At 32.6% G+C, this 19,453-nt stretch overlaps 2 protein-coding genes and 1 non-coding gene across 3 annotated transcripts; 2 read left to right on the plus strand and 1 right to left on the minus strand.

The window, feature by feature from the left end:
• The first annotated feature begins 1,370 nt into the window (after positions 1-1,370).
• On the plus strand, positions 1,371-1,477 carry LOC131172283 (small nucleolar RNA R71). Its single transcript, XR_009142765.1, has one exon. It is a non-coding gene; the product is annotated as a small nucleolar RNA R71 (small nucleolar RNA).
• Positions 1,478-9,209: 7,732 nt separating this feature from the next.
• Positions 9,210-11,250, plus strand: LOC110655721 (equilibrative nucleotide transporter 8). Its single transcript, XM_021812147.2, has 2 exons — positions 9,210-9,766; positions 10,380-11,250. Exons 1-2 carry the CDS (start codon positions 9,262-9,264, stop codon positions 11,075-11,077), a joined length of 1,203 nt encoding a protein of 400 aa, XP_021667839.2. The 5' UTR covers positions 9,210-9,261; the 3' UTR covers positions 11,078-11,250.
• Positions 11,251-12,614: 1,364 nt separating this feature from the next.
• LOC110655722 (uncharacterized) lies at positions 12,615-14,471 on the minus strand. Its single transcript, XM_021812148.2, has 3 exons — positions 13,731-14,471; positions 13,173-13,345; positions 12,615-12,943 (listed from the first exon to the last, which is right to left on the minus strand). Exons 1-3 carry the CDS (start codon positions 14,322-14,324, stop codon positions 12,805-12,807), a joined length of 906 nt encoding a protein of 301 aa, XP_021667840.2. The 5' UTR covers positions 14,325-14,471; the 3' UTR covers positions 12,615-12,804.
• Between the last annotated feature and the right edge of the window lie 4,982 nt (positions 14,472-19,453).

Below are 19,453 nucleotides of genomic sequence, written 5' to 3' on the forward strand. Positions count from 1 at the left end.
CATAAATGGAGAGGGGCATAAGGCTAACACTAGCCCCTAGATCACATAAAGCTTTTGTAGAACATGATTCCCTAATGTGGTATGGAATTGAAAAACTCCCTGGATCCTTGAGCTTTGGAGGAAGTTTCCTTTAGAGGATAGCACTGCATTCCTCAGTTAAGGCTACAGTTTCATAATCTTCAAGTCTCCTCTAATTTGAGAGAATTTCTTTCAAAAACTTAGCATAAGAAGGCATTTGGGAAAGAGCATCAATAAAAGGCACATTTATATAGAGCTTCTTCAAAACCTCTAAGAACTTCCCAAATTGCTTATCAAGCTTGGCTTTTTGAAATCTCTATGGAAAGGGAAGCTGTGGCTTGTAAGGCTCTGGAGGTATGTATTTCTCTTCTTTCTCTTCAACCTCCTCTTTACCTTTTCTGGCACTCTCTTTTTCACTCTCTTGTTTTTCATCTCCCTCAAAATCTTCCTCATTTTCTCTCTTCTCAACTTTTTCACTCTTCTCATTATGCACTATTTTACCACTCCTCAGTGTGATGGCATGACATTGCTCCCTTGGATTTTCTGTTTGACTAGGAAGTTTTCCCATAGATTTGGTACTTAATGAGCATGCTTGTTGTGCAATCTGATTTTCCAGTATCCTATTATGTGTTTGCATTTGTTCCAGCCTTGCTTTCATCTCTCTCATCTCTTCATCATGCTTAGTTTGGTTAGCAAGAATTTATTGTAATAAAGTTTCTATGGTAGAATTTTATCCTTGCTGTTTTGGTGGAGGATTCATGTTTCTCTGCTGAAAATTAGGCAATGGTTGCCTATTTTGCTGATATGGAATTCCTAGTTGCTGTTGTGGCTGAAGATTTTGATTTGGGACTTGATTTTGCTGATTTCCCCATGAAAAGTTGGCATGATTCCTCCAAGCTGGATTATAAGTTTGAGAGTAAGGATTCCCAATTTGTTTGTTTCCATAATTACCAACATATGCAGCTTGCTCTCCATAGTCTACTCCACAGCTGGTAGTTCCTTCTGCATAAGCAACTTGTTGTGAACTTTCAGATGATGATGATGATGATGAACTCACCAACATACTTAAATCTTCCATCTTCTTAGCCAAAACATTTGTAAGTGCATCAAACTTTGCATTAATCATGTTGAATGGATCAAGGTCATACATTCCAGCAGCTTGCCTCTTTTGAGTTAGAGCTGGTCCTCTTGGACTACTTCAAAGATGAGTATTCTTTGCGATTTTCTCTAATAGCTCATAAGCTTCATCTTCATGCTTCATAATAAATTCTCCTCCTGTTTGAGCATCAATAATCCCTCTAATTGTAGGAGTAACATTGGTGTAAAAATTTTAGTTTATCATCCATTTTGGAATGGCATGATGTGGACATTGTCTCTCTAATTCCTTCCATCTCATCCATGATTCATAAAGAGTTTCATCTTCTCTTGGTCTGAAAGCTGTCATTTGATTCCTCAATTCTTGAGTTTTTCTAGGTGGAAAATATTGTGCAAAAAATGCATCAGTGAGTTGCTCCCAATTTGTAATGGAGTTGTGATGTAAAGAATCAAGCCAATCCAATGCTCTATCCTTCAAAGAGAATGGGAATAGCTTCAATCTTGCTGCATCATCAGATACTCCAGGTTATTTTTGCATATCACAAATCATAGCAAACTTCTTTAGATGTGTGTGTAGATTTTCGGAAGGGTGTCGACCAAATTGAGAATTTTGAATCATTTGTAGAACTCCAAAATCCATCTTATAGTTAGTTACATCAATTCTTGGTCTTGCTATACTCTCTCTCAAGTCATCAAAACGAGGAAATGCATGACCCATCATACTTCTCCTAGGCACATTAGCATTTACAACTTCTTCAACTTGGGCTGCATTTTCATTGTTTCGATCATTTCCAGCATTATCACCACCAATTCTAATTCTTTCATCAGCCATTTCTGCTTCAATTTCAGTTGCTCTCAAGGCTTTTTTCCTTTTTCCGGTTTCTTTCTTGTTGACTCTACAAAATTTCTCAATTTCAGGATTAAACAATAAGGATGTGTCACTTGTGCTTCTAGCTCTTCTCATAAAAAATTAAGAGTACCTAAACAAGAACAAACAAACACAAAAAAAGAAATGAAAAGATAACAAAAGTAAAAAAAAAAACTATAAACAACTAAAATAATCAAGAATTCAATCTTAAACAAACAACTCCCCGGCAACGACGCCAAAAACTTGATGTGTCCCAACCGCAAGTGCACGGGTCGTTCAAGTAGTATAGAAAAAGATATCGTTCCCACGGAGAGTTGTGTTTTCAATTGAATTTTTGATGTAAAATAAAATATGTTAAAATTGTATTTTAATCAAATTAATAAAAGAAATTTAGGAATTTAAAGCATAAGGTATGAAAATGCAAAACTAAATTCAAACAATGACTAATTTAATAATTTGCAAAATAAAAAAATTGATAATATTAATAATGAAAATTAATAAAATGAGATTAAACTAAACACTCAAAAGTAAAATTCTAAGCAATAATTAATAAAAGACGATTCTGGAGTTAAGGGTTCATATTTAAGTCATTTTGAGATTTTCCCTAGCTAGCCCAATCCATGAAATTTATGAGTTTAAAGGAGATTAATTCTAAAATCCTTTGAAAACTCTTTCAAGTGAGACAAAGAGTGCCTTTATTAACTTAATTCTACTTTCGTGAAGTTAAAATTAACCAAGACCCATTAGATTCTTTAATCAATCTATTAAAACCCTCTTAACCCTTAGTCTATTTCTAGATCTAAGTTAATTAAGTCCAATTTCTTGATTAACTATCACTTGGTTTTCTCCTTTCAGTGCTTCAACCAAGGATTAAGAATATAACTTAATGGGGCCCTTCATTAAGCATGTGAATAAGCACACAAGAAATGGATTAAACCTCATAAATTTCATTAAATTGGGACTAACCCAGTTCAAATCTACAAAAATAACTAAAATATTACATTCCTTACTCCATAATCAAAGAAAACTACTCACAATCCATGTTTAACATAAGAAATTCTAAGTAAAAGAGGAAATAAATCATGAAAATAAACTAAAACTAAAGAAACCCGATAGGAGAAATGTAGAAAATGGTGAAGAAGAGAAGAAGAAGCTAGATTCTGCTCCCCAAGAATGGAAGTCGACTGCTCCTCTGTTTTTCTACCCCTTTTTCTGTCTTCCTCTCTTTTTTCTAAAATGAGATAAGGGCCTATTTATATCTTTTTTTTCTGATAAGTAGCCCTAAAATGGTGTGTTTGAGGTGTAGTTTTCATGAGAGAATCTTCTGCCAGCTCATTATTAAGACTCTATGAAACTACATAAGTGGACTACATAAGTTATGCAGTCCCTTATGCAGTTTTCGGCAGGTTTTTGGGCCCTCTGCGTGAAGCTGCATAAGTAAGGAGTAAGTCTGCATAAGTCATGCAGTGACTTATGCAAATTTCTGCAGGAATGGAAAAATTGCTTCTTCTCCCTGTGCAGAACTGCACAACTTATGCGGCAAGTTATGCGCAATTTGGCCACTGTATACTTCAACTTTCAAACTTGTTTTTGACATCTTTGGCTGTAGAAATCACTCTTCATTGGTAAAATTTCTTTTTTAGTCCCTCAAAAACACCATTTTTTTCTACAAAACAAAATAAAATTACAAATTAATCTAAAAATTGACAATCATCAAAAACTATCTAAATAACTAATAAAATTGGCTAAAAGTGACTAACAAATAAATAAAATGGCCATGAAATTAAACCTAAATAACTATGCAAAATGCATGTATCAGGTAGCAACTGGATTTATAGTCGCTTCCCGTGTCGCTCACTCATCACCGGGACCTAAGCTCATTTAACCTATTTGTGCTTCATTGTTCTTATTTTCATCTGACCTCATTTAATATTTATCAATTTTATTTGTGACTCCTCTATGTGATTAAAGTTTAGTTTCAAACATTCTAACTGTCTAGACAGACATTAGTCATTAGAACAATAAAATGTATGGAACTATTTAGTATGAGGGTGTTACAAATCATGGATATTTCAATGAAAGTTGAATAGGAACAATCCATGGAGACAATAATGGAAACTGAAGAAACTCAAATCATGGAGTTTATGGAGATTGAAGTTTTTCCTAACCCTTTTAATTCATATTGCTTTCATTGATTTTATTTGTCCAGATGTTCCAATGGATGCAAAGGACAATGTGAAGTTCTTCAATTTTATTTTATTCAAGTCAATCTTGTTGATACCATTCAAGAAGGAGACATGCATGGTGTAATCTTCCATTAGAGTTTTTGATTCTTCGCCACTTTAAAATTTGAGGTTGAATTTTTTCAAAAGTATGGGAGAATGACACTGTGAGTAAATCAAAAGTAAATCCAAAGAACTCTAAAATATTATTCCTATTTAGATTAGGACTTTTTAATTCATTCTTACTTAGATTAGGATAAAATTCTATAAATACCCCATCTATTCTCGTTATGGAGAAGTTTTCAGATTTATTCAATGAAGTTTTTTTCTTCAAAGTTATGTTTGCTTTATTTTATCATTAGATTTTGGATTGAATCCTGTTTATTTTAAGGTATTCGATTAGATCTTATTTATTTTCAATAGTTTGATCCTGTGTTGATCATTTTTCGTGCTATACGCTGCACCAATAAGATTAAAATTAAAACAAAGTTTTGCAATTGAAAGAACATAATATTGAAATTGAAAGTTGCACTAGTTGTAAAACTAGAAACTGAAAGCTGAATCTAAAAGTGCAACATTGAATTAAAGCTAAAGTAGCTATATGATGACTAAAAGATAAAAGACTATAAGAGTGTGTTGTTGTGTTGATTGGGTTGATTGTGTATCTTTTAGAAGATGCTTGCACTGCTATTTATAGACATGGTTTGCTTGGAGGCCAAGGATTGTATTTTGGAAAACTTAGTGATCAAGCAAATTGCATCCATTGCATCTTGGAATTCAACTTCTGCATTGTTGAATAGAGCTATTGCACCTTAGGATTTAGTTTCAATTTGCCTTTACCATAAAAATCATGTGATGTTTATCTTTTGCTTGCTCTCTAAGGTGCAACTAACTAGCACTCCTTGCTCCTTAAGTAATGCAACCGCCATTTTAACAAATTCTTGATGCTCCTTGATTTGTGTAAATGCTCCTCATCTCAAATAACCAACTTCTTGATTTTAGAAACTAAATTACTTGCTTCCCACTCTAAGAGGGGTGTTTAGTTCATCTTTTGGGTGCAGCTGGTAGCTAATAGACACCAAAACATGTGAACTTAAGTGTTTGGCAATCTTAAAAAAATAAAGTGATAGCTGATAGGTAACTGATATAATACCCATAAGCTGCAGTTTGTATCAGCTCTAAAAATAGAATTGTTTCCTATTAGTTGATAACTTATTTGATTTTATTTTTAATTTAGACTATATTATACTTTTTTCATGTAACTCGAAAATTAATATTGTTAATATTGTTTGCCTTTATTTTTTTTTTATTTACAATCTTAACACCTTAATTAGTATATTGCAATTTTGTTAAAATATTTTTTATTAATAACATAAAATATAAAATACTTATTTATCAAGAAAAATACTTTTTTTTTCTAAAAGCTTAAAATTATAAGATTTTCTTTCTTTATCAACAATAAAATTACTTTATTATTTTATAACTACATTTTTAAAATTATTTAATTATTTTCTTTTTTTAAAAGAATTTTATTATTTCCTTATTTCAATAATAAAATAAATAATATGATATAATAAATTAATAATTATATTTTTATTTTAATAATATAATAAATGATATAATATATTAAATTAATAATTATATATTTATTTTAATAATAAAATAAATAATATAATATAATAAATTTATAATTCTATATTTATTTCAATAATAAAATAAATTATATGATATATACTCTTATTAGTCATTTTACATATTAACAGCAACAACTAAATATAATTTTATTAAATATTTAACATAAATCAGCTATCATTAGCTACCAGCTATCAGCTAATAATAATAACTATCGGTTAATAGCTATGAACAATATCTAACAGTTAAATTAAATAGGCCCTAAAAAAGTTGCTGCACTTTGACTCTTGCTCTTCTTTTGACTTAAACCATGGCCCAGGCATAAATTTTTATGTGAACAATTTAATGTTAATTCTTGAACTCATAATTAATTTCGGCTCAAAAAATGAAAATTCAATTGCGGTGTAAACAAAGGTCATAATAAGTTGAAATGGATCAAAATAAAATAATTTAACCTGTATCAAATAAATGAAATTATTATAAGTCTCATCAGGTTAAATGGGTCAACCTAATTAAACTCTTATTTTTAATATATCCCTTTACCCATTTACGCTAAATTCAAGTACATTTAACTACGTGTCAAATCATATAATCACATCGTGTCAAAAATTGTTAGCTTTAATCGTAACTTTTTTTTTTATGTTATCTCCCAAGGTTTAATTTCTCTCTTCTAGCTATTTCAGATTAGGCAAGAGTGCTCTTCAGTAATTTTTTTTTTTGGGTCGAAGATAGGTATGTAAAATACGTTTTAATCATAATCATGTTAGTTAGGTAAGAGTGCTTCTAGATAGCACTTTTAGTCAAAGACATAAAATCTCCATGGTCTCAACCTTGTCCAATTTTACCATTAGAGCAAAGCTTGATTGGTTTTGGGTAACCAAGTAAATTAGCTAGATAAACTGCCTTTGTTGTGAGTAGGCTACAATAGTAAGTTAAGACTCTTATGTATAAGGCTGGTTCAGGATCAGAATCATTAAAAAATTGAACCAGTTCAGCTAGAAATCAAAATTGAATCATATGTGATTACTACTGGATTGATCAAATTAGACAGAAACTAGCTGGTTTAGTTTCAGACTAAAAATCGGATTTTTTATGTTTAAAATAACATAAAGTTGAAATTTTCAATCCTTGAATTTAATTAAACTGAAACCGAATCAAAATCAGTCCAAAATTAGAACTGAAATCAAAGGTTCTGCAATTTCAATTTTCCTGAACCTTGAATAAAAATCACTGGTTCCGAGCTAGCCCTGGTCCGGGTGGCCATGTCTACTCTTACATAAGAATGCACTGCAATATCTTGAAATACAATCTGTATCAATTGCAAGGGGGAAAATAGTTGATTTATGATATAATCAAGAATTGAATGAGACTGTAAGAGAAAGATGGAGATATTAACAATCCAGAATCATGCATAAATCCTAACAAGTAACTCTAAAGAAGAAAATTTTTCTTTTTTGTTTTTCTTTTCCTTGAAAACGACTTTCTAGGGTTGGAAGAGGCAAGGAAATTGTTAATTGAATATCGACAAGATCATTATCTTGCACGATTCAAATCATAAAATCATTGTTCATAAACTATAATACTACGAATTCAAATACTGAAAATTCCAATTTCAAGTAAATTTCAATAAAAAAACATCTTGTTAAAAAGTACAGAGAGACGCAAGACACAACAAAATCCATGGTCCCCATTGAAGGAAAAATGAAAATAATAATAAAGAAAAAAGACTTCCACTTTTCCAATTTCTTCTTCTCATTCCATTTCATTTCTCCGTGAAGCATGCAACAGAAAGGCAAATGGTAAATAAATATAGAGCCCTTAAATTTTAGCCGTGGACAACACTAGCTTGAATCATATTTTCTCTGCCATTGTATTCTGATTCAAATACCCATTGATGAGATTTGGATTCAAACACCATACTGGAATCAATGTATTTAACCAACAAACATGTACAGGATTTGGATTTCCTTAGAAAATTGTGGTGGATGGCCAACAACACTATATTAATAGCCATCCTCCATCTTTGACTTTGAACTTGTAAATGGACAAAGCAATCATATCCTTGAACACCCAATAACTTGATAATTTTATATTTTTATCAATTCATCTCCATCCTCTTCAGTTATGTTCACCAATGCCACTGCAGCTTCAGACTTTGTGCGCTCCATTTTCTTTCTTTTATAAAAAGATAAAGCCTTTTGCATTCGAATTTTTTTTACCAGAGGGCACATTGAAGGGTGGGTGATAGTTCAATTGTCAACTTACTATAAAGCAGCAAAAGTTGAGAATGAAAGAAAGGAAAAGGAGGAGCAAAAGAATAATAATGGTAACTGATAATATAGCAGCAGAAAGGACACGTCTCGAAGGGATGGATAATTGATATTAACTATTAAGTTCTCTCTTCACAGTGTTCAATTTCTTGGTGTTATTAGAGAAAAATGGAATCATGTTCCGCATGCTAATCTACAGAGAGTGAAGAACCTCTTGGTCACACTCAAAGGGACTTTGGCTTCTTTCACTTTGGCAGCAGCACCATTCTTGACAGGACCGGTTTGGCTCCAGTGAAGGCCCTCTTTATAGATACTCCTGAGAAATATCAAATCTTGCATTGTCAAGACTCAGTGGTGAGTGTGTTTGGATCTTTTTCTTTCTTTCTTCTCGCTTCTTCTCTTTTGTCAACTTTCACAGTAGGAGGCATCAGCTTTCCTGCCTTAATACTGAAGTTGTGGTCAGTAATATTTCTGAGTTCTTGTTGGATTCTTTCCCCTTCCATGAGTTACTTATATATATATATATATATATACATATATATATATATATATATATATATTACAACTTGTCAAAAAAGATCTTGAAACTCAAGAAAAGAACTGTGACCTGACTTAAAATGGACCCAAAATAATTGTTAGTACTTATGGTCATAATTTGCTGCTAGCTAGTAATAGTTCTAAATCAGATTCTGGGCTAAAACTTGACAGTGCCAGGCAAGCTTGCCCATGTGTTTTAGTACACGAAAAGGTACTTCTAACACAGCCCACCCATTGTTGTCCCCACAGTGCACAAAATTTCTACATGCATTTGCTTCATTGATTCCGCAACTAACCCATCAATCATATCAAAGAACGCCAACTGGTGCTGTAAACTAAACCTACTAGCTCATTTTAGCCAGTTGAGTTGAACTAATGTTTGTTGGTAAGTAGGCAAATATTTTAATTTATTTTACTCAGCTGCTAGGCACAGTTCGCTCCATCAGCTTAGCTTCTTTATTTATGCCTTTTCTAATCAACAGGACACATCATAATGTTCGATTGCATCTTATTTATTATTATTATTATTATTATTATTATTATTATTATTATTATTATTTTGTCGATTGCAGCTTATATTAATAAGCTTAAATTCCAACCTGACTGTTGGAAAAATTAGATGCCTGCAACTTCAACAATGGAAAAAATGGAAAGTGAGAAAGGACTTGGAGATCAACCTGGGCCAAGAGACTCCTACAAGATTGCTTATATAATCCATTTTTTGCTTGGTGCTGGTAATTTGCTTCCCTGGAATGCTTTTATCACGGCTGTCGATTACTTTGGAAATCTCTACCCAACCAGGCACGTTGAGAAGGTCTTTTCTGTAGCTTATATGAGTTCTTCGGTTGTAGTTCTAATTTTAGTCATAAGTCGGGGTGGTTGGAGCAAGAAACTCACTTACAGGTTGAGAATGAACTTGGGATTTTCCATGTTTGTTCTCTCTTCAATGGTGCCTCCAACAATAGATTGGTTTGGGAGACCAAAGGGAGCCTACGGTGTGACAGTAGCATCGGTGGTGGTTTGTGGTTTAGCTGATGGTTTGATAGGAGGAAGTCTAATAGGATCAGCAGGAAAGCTTCCCAAAGGGTACATGCAAGCTGTTTTTGCCGGAACTGCCTCTTCAGGTACTGTATAACAAACATACTACACTTTCCAACTTTTCTTTATTTCTCCTATGATTCAACAAATTAGGAAGCATAAGAATATTATAACGGAGAAATAGGACATTTAAAAGTGGAAAAATTGGTTAGGCATGAATTATTTTTTTCTCATGATCTTAGTGCAAATAAAGGTACCATTGATTTAGTTTTGGTTTTGCAAAAAATAATTCTACCGTTAGAAAGAATTTCAGGAAGAATGGCATCTTGAAGACACTGTTTTTGCCTTTTAAGGCTGGAGGTTATAGATGTACTGCTAGAAGTTATAAAGGTGCTAACCTTCACTGTTTTTCATATGGATCAGAATAAGGCATTCATTTCCTGAAGTTGCATTTTTTCATCTTTGTAGCAATCTTTGATAGTATTTGTCCTCAGCTTGGCATGTTTCCCCCTTTTCCATGGAAAGACTAGTTGTTAATGAATACATTAGAACTGAAACTAACAGCCATTATAAGGCATTCTTCGAAGAAATCGTTTTGGAACTGAAGCCATTATAAGCAGTTTTTGCCATAAAGGTTAAGTTCTAATTATGCAAGTCTCATCCTTGGTTTCCCTGGCTAAATCCATTGCCTTGCCACAGGGGTTCTTGTCTCCATCTTGAGGATTATAACAAAGGCATCACTCCCGCAGACTCCCCAAGGTCTCAGAACAAGTGCTCACTTCTATTTTATAGTTAGCACAATTATTCTGATGTGCTGCACACTCTGCTGCAATTTCTTATACAAGTTACCAGTTATGGAACAGCATTTCACGCTTCTTCCAAACGATGATTCATTGACTTCAAGGCCAACATTTTGGGCGGTTGCAAGAAAAATCCGTTGGCCAGTTTTCGGGATTCTCATCATTTATGTTGTTACTCTTTCAATTTTCCCTGGATTCATAGCTGAAAGTCTTGCATCCAAGTTGCTAGAGGATTGGTATCCAGTTCTTCTGATAACGGTGTATAATGTTTCAGATTTCGTAGGGAAATCCTTAACTGCGATATATGTTCTGAAGAGCATCAAGAAAGCAACATGGGCTTGCATTCTTAGGCTTTTGTTCTATCCGCTCTTTGCAGCATGCCTGAATGGACCCAAATGGCTGAGAACTGAAGTGCCAGTGATGTCGCTAACCTTTTTGCTTGGAGCAAGTAATGGCTATCTGACAAGCGTCATCATGATCCTTGCTCCTAAGTCAGTTCCAGTTTTTGAAGCTGAGTTATCTGCAATTGTTCTGGTTGTGTTCTTAGGACTTGGGTTGGTTGGTGGTTCAGTTCTTGGCTGGTTTTGGATCGTATGATCCATTTCTGTTCTGAGGTCACGCGGCTGGTTGATCCTGAAACAGCTAGAAATCCATAATTAGAAATTCAATAACGTTGTTAACTAGAGCCAGCCTACTCCTAGAAGTATGGATAAGTCAATTTAAAATTTGAATTATATGAAAATTAAGAGTATCAACCTGCATTCCTGCAATTTCATGGCCAGATGATTTTTCTATCCTTTGTGGAATCACCCTTTCTGCACTAATAAAGATAGTGATAAGATTGGTGTTAAATACGAGTTTAAATGACACTTGAGCAGGCCTAACTTCCCTAATATTCTTATTCGTACTTTAAAAAGCCTGATGGAACAGAAAGAAAAATTTGGAGTTTCATACTAGCCATTCCCACCATAGAATAGCTGCATGAATTCCCAGTATGCGATTCCTCACCTGAAAGCCATAAAGCAAGGACACAAAAGAAAACTCCAGAAAACAGAATGTGTTTATGGCAGGGCAAATCAAAAAGTCAATAAACCCTTTTTTTTTTTTTTTACTACCTAGTGATAAGCAACCAGTGATAAAATCTAACAGGCTTAGCCTTGAGCCGGAAGAATAACCATGCTGTTGCAAAACCAGAAATCTTACTGTTAAATTGCTTTCTGGAAATTTATCGATAGTCCTTTGAGTTATATTATGATAATCTCAGCGAGGGAAATCGTTACTTCCATGCGTTTTAACTTAAGAGGCTGCAAGGAGCCTTTCAAGAAAATCTGCAGTTCTACACTAAATTCACTTTCCAGCAGAAATACACTGAACGTGTTGCATAAACAAGGTCTTTCATCACTATCAGGGGTATCATTAATGAGAACCAGGATTCATTTTCCAAAACAAGTATGAAGGTAATCTACACTCCACTCAACGAAGAGGTTATTGGCCTTGGTGGGACATGAATGCTCAAAAGCTGAGAAATCAAGACAGAACTCTTTGGTCCTCAGTAAAGCTGTCAAATCTACTCAGCTTTTACGCACAGCTGGGCCCTATAGCACCGAACTCGCAATAAAATAAATTTTAGTTCATCATTCCACCCTTGATCTAAATCTCAAACTCAGCTCATCATCCCAGACTTGATTTTTATTTTCTGCTACAGAAACCATTAGGGATGAAGGAAAAGTTATGGTGATTGAATTAAAATAAAAAAGATTAACAAGTACAGTGTTTGACCCACAAAAAGGAATAAAAAGTTAAAGTAATATACTTATTTGCAGTAGCCTACCAGAAAAAAAATATATGCCTATCGATTATCGTTATCGAATTTTTTTTTTCCAAGTTATCGAAGTTCAATACCATAGAGGCATGGAATTATTTCAGTGATATGAACAGACCAACGGACAAGGAAAGGAAACAAATGGATGTTTATGATACATATGCTGCCAAGGCCAAGCACGCCCACTAAACCACATGCTCCTTGGTTGCGTGAGAATCATGGTGCAAAATTTATCAAGATCATGTTGCAAGTTGCTGTTAAGCTAAATTTTTTAATACAATTAGCATACAGACACACACGGAGAGAGAGTAGTTTCCCAATAAAGATTCATTCCATTTCTTATTTTCCTTTCTACAGGATATGGATCAACAACCATAGGCAAAATGTAGAAATTGGTTAAAATAACTCATCTCAGCAAGGGGAAAAAAACCTAAATGAAAGGAAATATGAACACAGGTCAGAGGTTATATCCAAGCTATGATACAAAATTAACAGAGAAAATTTATGAAGCAGCAGCTAAAGGAGGTGGCTTTCCATGAAACACAGTCGGTGGTGATGATTCACTCATCTCTTCTCCTTGCCCCTCCTCATCTTCTTCTTCAGCATCCCATAGAAACCGAGCATATGATGCTAGCACAAAACTGCACCACAAAACAGAGTTTAATCAATACTGAGATTTAATGAAAACATATTCCACAAATGCTATTAACTACGACAATAGGAACAAGTCCATTATGGAAATTAATAGTAAGTTGTCTATGCACATATTTAGACATCAATAATTAGAAACTAAAACTATGTTAGAATTTATATCATCAATAGAAATGGCCGTAAATTTTCTAAACCATCACAAACAAAAAGGGTTCTCACCAATCATTAGGGGCCGCTTTAACAGCTTGATCGAAATATGTCTCAGCACGAGAAGCATCCTTATGCCTCTGCCATATCAAATCAGCGTACATAGATAAAACGTTTTCATCATTGGGGTTTGCTAAGATTGCTCTTCCACAGTACTCTTCAGCCTTTACATAATCTTTTTGAACCTGTTCCCAAATACAGTAACAATTTATTAGTAACAAATCCAGACCGCAAGAGTGAATCAGATTCATATGTATGAATAATAAGTTGTTGATTCTCTAACATAACGCTATAAGAAAACTTAAAAGCTAGAGAACATCTCTGAAGTCTTAACAAGTAAGTTCTATTGATAAACAGTAACTCATTACGCCATAAGACGGTGCCAAAAAAGCACAAAGGAAGAATAGAAACAATACAAAATTCAGTTGCCAAGAACATTACAAGCAATTACTATTTCAATAAAATTAGCTGCAGGATTGAAACGGAGCATCAAAGCAATTCAGCAAAAAAAACCAGCCAAAGCCAAAACAAAAAGCTGAATGAGAAAGCAAAAGGCTTTTGCAGGTATACCTCTTTCAAGAATTTCGCATAATTGCTGAGCAACAGCGAATTCCCCGGATTTGCTTCGATCATTTTTTGATAATAAATATCTGTACTATCATTCCCGCTATTTGAATCCCAAAACCCAGAGTTGCCATCACCTCCGCTGTCCGATCCACCATTCCCACCACCTCCGCCACAGATTTTCCCGCCACCACTACCAATTCCACCACCCACCAAAAGCCCCAGCAACCCATTATCTTTCGTCCTAACGTCGCACTCCTCATTTAACAAACTAGATTCAATAGACAAACCAGGACCCATCAACGCCGTTTTCTCGTCTTCCTCCTCAAGCGTGATCCCATCCATGATTTTGTTGACGGGTTTCTTCTTCGGCACCGAAAGGTGTTTGAGATCGTTCTCAGAGAGGGCTTTGGTCATTTTCTTGATCGACTCATCATAAGAGGAAATAGAAGACGAAGAGAATGAACAGGAACAAGAAGCTGTTAAAGCAAGCGATCGAGTTTTGTGGATTTGGTGAAAGATTTCAGGCTCTGGTGAGGATTCTTTGGAGTGAGGGATCCATGAGTTAAGTATTGGCGTAGATGCGCTTCGTAGAAGCATCGTTAATGTGTATGCAATGTATGATCACCAGCAGAGGCGAGAGAGAGAGAGACTGAGAGAACGCGTTTCTTCTTCCTCTTTTCCTGTTTTAGTGGGAGCGCCGGCGACGGATTTTTATAGAAGCACAGAGTAGAAGTACGGATTTAATCGTGGCCGTCGATTGTGTTGTAGAGAAAATATTTTTGCGCCGCACGTGGTTTTTTTTATTATTTGCCGTCTAAGTCTAACTACTTGTTTGGTAATCGGTGCAATGCACCTGGAAACCCTAAAAAACGCTTTTTTTTTATTTTAATTTAAATTTAAAATTTCATAATTTAAAAAATAATTTAAAATTTATTCTTAAAAAATATTTTTATTTATATTTTAAATTATATTTAGAAAATTGATCAGTTATCCCTTCCTTGACAAACGAAATGCCAACTGTGTGTACAATTGAATATTATGCTTATAAATAGACGTTGACATCCAATTCAAGAAAGTAAACAAAATATTTTCCTTCTTTTTAGAAATAATTTAAAGAATAATAATCAATAAAATGAGAAAGTAATAGAAACAATATATTACAATAATAAATGTGATAAAATTACATAAGAAAATGTCACTTAATTCAACAATTTTGTATTACTTATTTTTTTTTTTTAGAAAAATAAAAGTTCGAGCTTCCATTAAAGGGGATAAAATTTTATATTTGTAAAATATTTAATTTGATTATTCGATAAAAATATACTTTATTTAATGATAATTTATCACATTTATAGATAAAAATAATAGCCCAATATTAGAGCAGATAATCCTTACAATGTAAAAAAAATAAATTGAAATTAATTTAATTTTAAAAGTTCATTTAAGAATATTTATTAAGTAGAATATGTAGCTTAAATATTTAATATTAAATTAATGTAAAACAAAAATAAGAGAAAATAAAACTCTAATTTATCAATAAGAATAAATTTATAATAAATAAAGATATGTTATAAAATTATATATGAAAATTATTGAGAAAAATTAAAAGGAAAATAAGAGGATAACTCTTGTAATTAATTGATAAAAAAAAATAATTTTTCTCACAAACTGTATTAATTATATTAAATTGTAAAATAAAAATTTAAAAATTATTAAAAAAAAAGTCTATATTAAGAAAAAGGCATTTTGTGATTGTGTAAAATACCAAAACAAACGCACCATAACAAAACTTGTTTTGGCTTCTCCACTTGCAAGTTACAATAGCTGGACGGAAGTAGTATAAGGTTGACATTTGACGAATGTTGACCCTGTAGAAGCATGGTCATGTGATCTAGGACCCATCGGAGCCGTCAGATTGGCTACGTGATTGCACTTCTACGGTATGCATTCAATCTCATCACGTGATGCCATTCTTCCGAAAACTACTGGCGACCCTCGAAAGTGAAAGGCAGGATTTTTCAGCCGTTTTGGAGGAAAATACAAAAAACCCAATAGATATTCAAACTATTACGAATATGCCACTAGGTCTGGGCGGCTGGCCTTTACTTCAGTGGGCCCAGCAAGCAAATTGGTGAGCAGCACGGGTGGAGCCCATGGCTGGATTCAACGGTGAGCCTGAGGCATTGAGGTGTTGGGTCACTATCAGTCACGTCTTCGAGTTGACTTTGTGGACCCGAGCAAGTCCTATTCTTTTGTCCTCGAGCAATGCAAGTTGATTGTTTAGGGGTAAAGTCGTCAATTCGCATGTACAATAATACAATTGAGATCTTATTTTAAGAATTTTTTTTTGCCATTTTAGGCCTGAACAATGGTTGTTTCTTTTTGATTTTGGGAGAGATTTTTTAACTAATCAAAAATTGACACGAGTAAAAATAAATTAAATCATTTTAATTTAATTTTTTTAAATTAAATTTTTTAATAATAAATTTTAATTATTCAATAATATTACTTTAAACATAGTTAAAATATTATTTTTTTAATTATATTATTTAATAATATAATATTTATTTTTATTTTTTAAAATTTAAAAAAGTAACTCATAAAAATATTATATTTTTAACTCTTAAAAATAAAAATAATATTTTAATTAAAGTCAATAAAATATTCATTCAATAGATATTTTTATTGAATATTTCTATTTTATATTACCATATAAATAGTTAGTCTCTAATAATTAATGATTAATAAAATAATTAACAACTCTTAAACCGTTAACTATTATTAGAACAACTAATATTACTCAATATATCTTTAAAATAATCAAATTAATGATTACTCCTTCAAGATTTTAGACGTTTGATATTATTATTAGAATTATTATATTTTTAAAATATATTAATTAAAAATATTAAAATTAATTTAAAATATTTTAATTATTAAAATAATAAATTATTTTATAAATTATTTTTTAATAATATTTTTTTTTAAAAATAATTTTAATCCTTCAATCACAATAGCAAATGGTATTAAAATTTCATTTTTTGATACAATTAAAATCTGCAAAGGAGGTTAGTCAAAGTATTCATAAGTATTCCATGTAGATAGTCTTATATAGAATCATAAACAAATTGAAGTACCCAAGTAAATAAATAAAAGTGGGTGTTAGTAGGTTTCATAAATGATAATCACATAAGAGGCACCAACCAATTAATATTAGGCATATTGATCAATTTGTTTAATTATTGTATATATTGAAAAGGACATGAAATGAGGCCTAGTTAATGATGTTCTGATTCTAATTGGAGGGTGGGAGAAATAAAAAGACAAAGTTTGATGTTTCAAAGTGCAGAAGAGGATGGGCTGAATTTGATACACTAGCTATTTGTTTTTAATTGAGTCTGAAAATGCTTCTTCAGGCTTAAAAGTTGATGCCCATTCTCCATGTAATCTCCTTCACAGCTTGTTTCCAAACTTCATATCTCTTTCTTTTTCTAACCAAAATATAAGCGCCATGGAATCTCCTAACTTTACATGTAGTTATCACTAACCAAAATATAACCAAAATTATCACTAACTTTACTGCCGAGGCTTTTATTTTTTCATTATTTTTAAAGAAATTCATTATGTTGGTATGAAATTTGCACCTTTGTTAATTAAATTTAATTAGTTTTTTACCCCATTTTTGGGGATTTAAAGATGTGAACTAGGATGTGAAGCTAGAATAGCTCCTTGTGGGTGAGAGAAGCTGAAATTGAAAGGAGGAGATTGGGTGGTAGGGATTAGAAATGGAGAGAAGCAAGGAAGGGAGGAGGAGATGGGAAGGATTAAAGTATGATGATCTAAGGGAGGGTGAAGATGACCTAAATGTAAGATTTTATTTTAGTGTTTTAACTTTTAACTTTAAAAAAAATAATTTTTTTATGGGAAAAAAGTAATTTGTAAAACATAATATATATAAATATAATATAAACTCGATGAACAGTGCAATTGAAATTAATTTGGAATTACTTCATTACAAATTTGTCTCTGCTTTATGTTTTAACTCTTACATAGGCCAGGATTTTTTGTCTTTTTCTATGGAATTGTTTTTTTCCAAATATAGAGAGATTCATTAAATTAAAAAAGGAAGGCTTAGAGCCCAATTGCAAGCATGATTGGCTGGCAAATACAAATGAGGAACACAGCCATTCATAGACCCAACCCATGACCCCCATAAGGAGATCCACGCACCCAACCAACCACAAGGCCCAAGTCCAAGAAAACTAAACCCTAATTTGGTAGGAGCTCTTCTCATAACACAGGTAAGAAAAGCGTCGCCAACCACACCAAAATGTTGCCGAGAATCTGTAGCCTACGGGACATGCACAGCCGTTTCGATTAGAGGTGTTTATACAGAATGAAATGAATTAAATTATTTTAATTTAATTTTTAAAATAATTTAATTCAATTCAATTTTATATTTTAAAAATTTTGATTCAATTTAATTTTTAAAAAAATATTCAATTAAATTAATTAAATAATATTATTTTATTAATTTTTAAATTAATTTATTTTTATAAAAAATTTATGAAATATATATAATTTTTATATATAAATTATTTAATTTAATTAATTAATAATTATTAAATTTAAATTAATATCAAAATTAAATAAAATAATTTAAAAATTAAATAGTAATTAAAATATACATTTAAATTTAAAAATTAATCTATTTAAATTTAAATTAAATTAAATTAAAATAAATTAATTCGATTTAATTTAATTCCTCATCCTTCTTAACTTAGTTTAGTTTTTAAAATAGAATTAATTCAATTTTAATTTCATTGGATTTGATCCAAATACTCCCTAGCTTCAACATTTTGTCGGATTAGAAAGATCTTGATAACATCCTTTGCAACGCCAATCAGCTGAAACAAAGATCCTTAGAGCCATATACAGAACAGGGCCAGGGATGGGATGCATGGGAAGCAGGCATAGTAGAGCTCTGACGAACGTCTTCTCGCCTTAAGGGATCGGTAAACCTGCTAAAGATGTTGAAAAGTCCTTGAGAATACTAACCTGAAGGAGATTCTCACTTCCACCTGAAAAGAAAGCAGTACTAACTCAAGAAGAATAGAACAATAGAGAAACCAAGAAAACACAACACACAGCACAGGGCACAGGTCACCTAACAAACTCCCTCTCTCTTTAAGCTCATGGATCTGCGAGACCAAAAACCATAATCTATTTACAGTCCCTACCTGGTGAGGAGAGGGTTAAACCCACATCTGGGCAGAAAGAAAGATAGCCGTCCCCCACCCATAAGGGGCAAGGGACAATCAACAAAAATCCAGACAGAAGGCAAGACAATGAGTCTCAAAGGAAGAAAACACCTCAAGAGAAGTTTCTAGGGAAAGGACCTCCTAAAGCGTCACTTTTTTTTTTTTGGGATTTGCTTTGTCTCAATTGTGGTTGATGCTTCAATATTTTTATCCATGTTTACTTAATGCTTGTCTACTCTACTACATGGTTTTGAAAATTGGACTGGATCAGTCAGTCAGACCAGTTTAACCAATAACTGAAACTGGTCTAATTTGGTTTAGTCCTTAAACCCCATTTCAGAGAATTGAAATTGTAAATTGGTCAGATAACTGGGGAACTGAAAACCTGGCCGAGTTTGAAACGGTTTTCCAGCTATTCAATTTAAAAAAACCCTATCCACGCCATTCTTTGTGTAAAAGTTTTGC

Source organism: Hevea brasiliensis, chromosome 13 (assembly GCF_030052815.1).
Source record: "Hevea brasiliensis isolate MT/VB/25A 57/8 chromosome 13, ASM3005281v1, whole genome shotgun sequence".
NCBI lineage: Eukaryota > Viridiplantae > Streptophyta > Magnoliopsida > Malpighiales > Euphorbiaceae > Hevea > Hevea brasiliensis.

What these genes read in the sequence shown, in the direction of transcription:
- LOC110655721 (XM_021812147.2), top strand. Translation starts at nt 9,262, where the DNA reads ATGCCTGCAACTTCAACAATGGAAAAAATGGAAAGTGAGAAAGGACTT. An exon ending in TGCCGGAACTGCCTCTTCAG is followed by an intron (nt 9,767 to 10,379) that starts GTACTGTATAAC and finishes GCCTTGCCACAG; the next exon opens with GGGTTCTTGTCTCCATCTTG.
- LOC110655722 (XM_021812148.2), bottom strand. Translation starts at nt 14,324, where the DNA reads ATGCTTCTACGAAGCGCATCTACGCCAATACTTAACTCATGGATCCCT. An exon ending in ATGCGAAATTCTTGAAAGAG is followed by an intron (nt 13,346 to 13,730) that starts GTATACCTGCAA and finishes ATTTGGGAACAG; the next exon opens with GTTCAAAAAGATTATGTAAA. An exon ending in AAAGCGGCCCCTAATGATTG is followed by an intron (nt 12,944 to 13,172) that starts GTGAGAACCCTT and finishes TTTGTGGTGCAG; the next exon opens with TTTTGTGCTAGCATCATATG.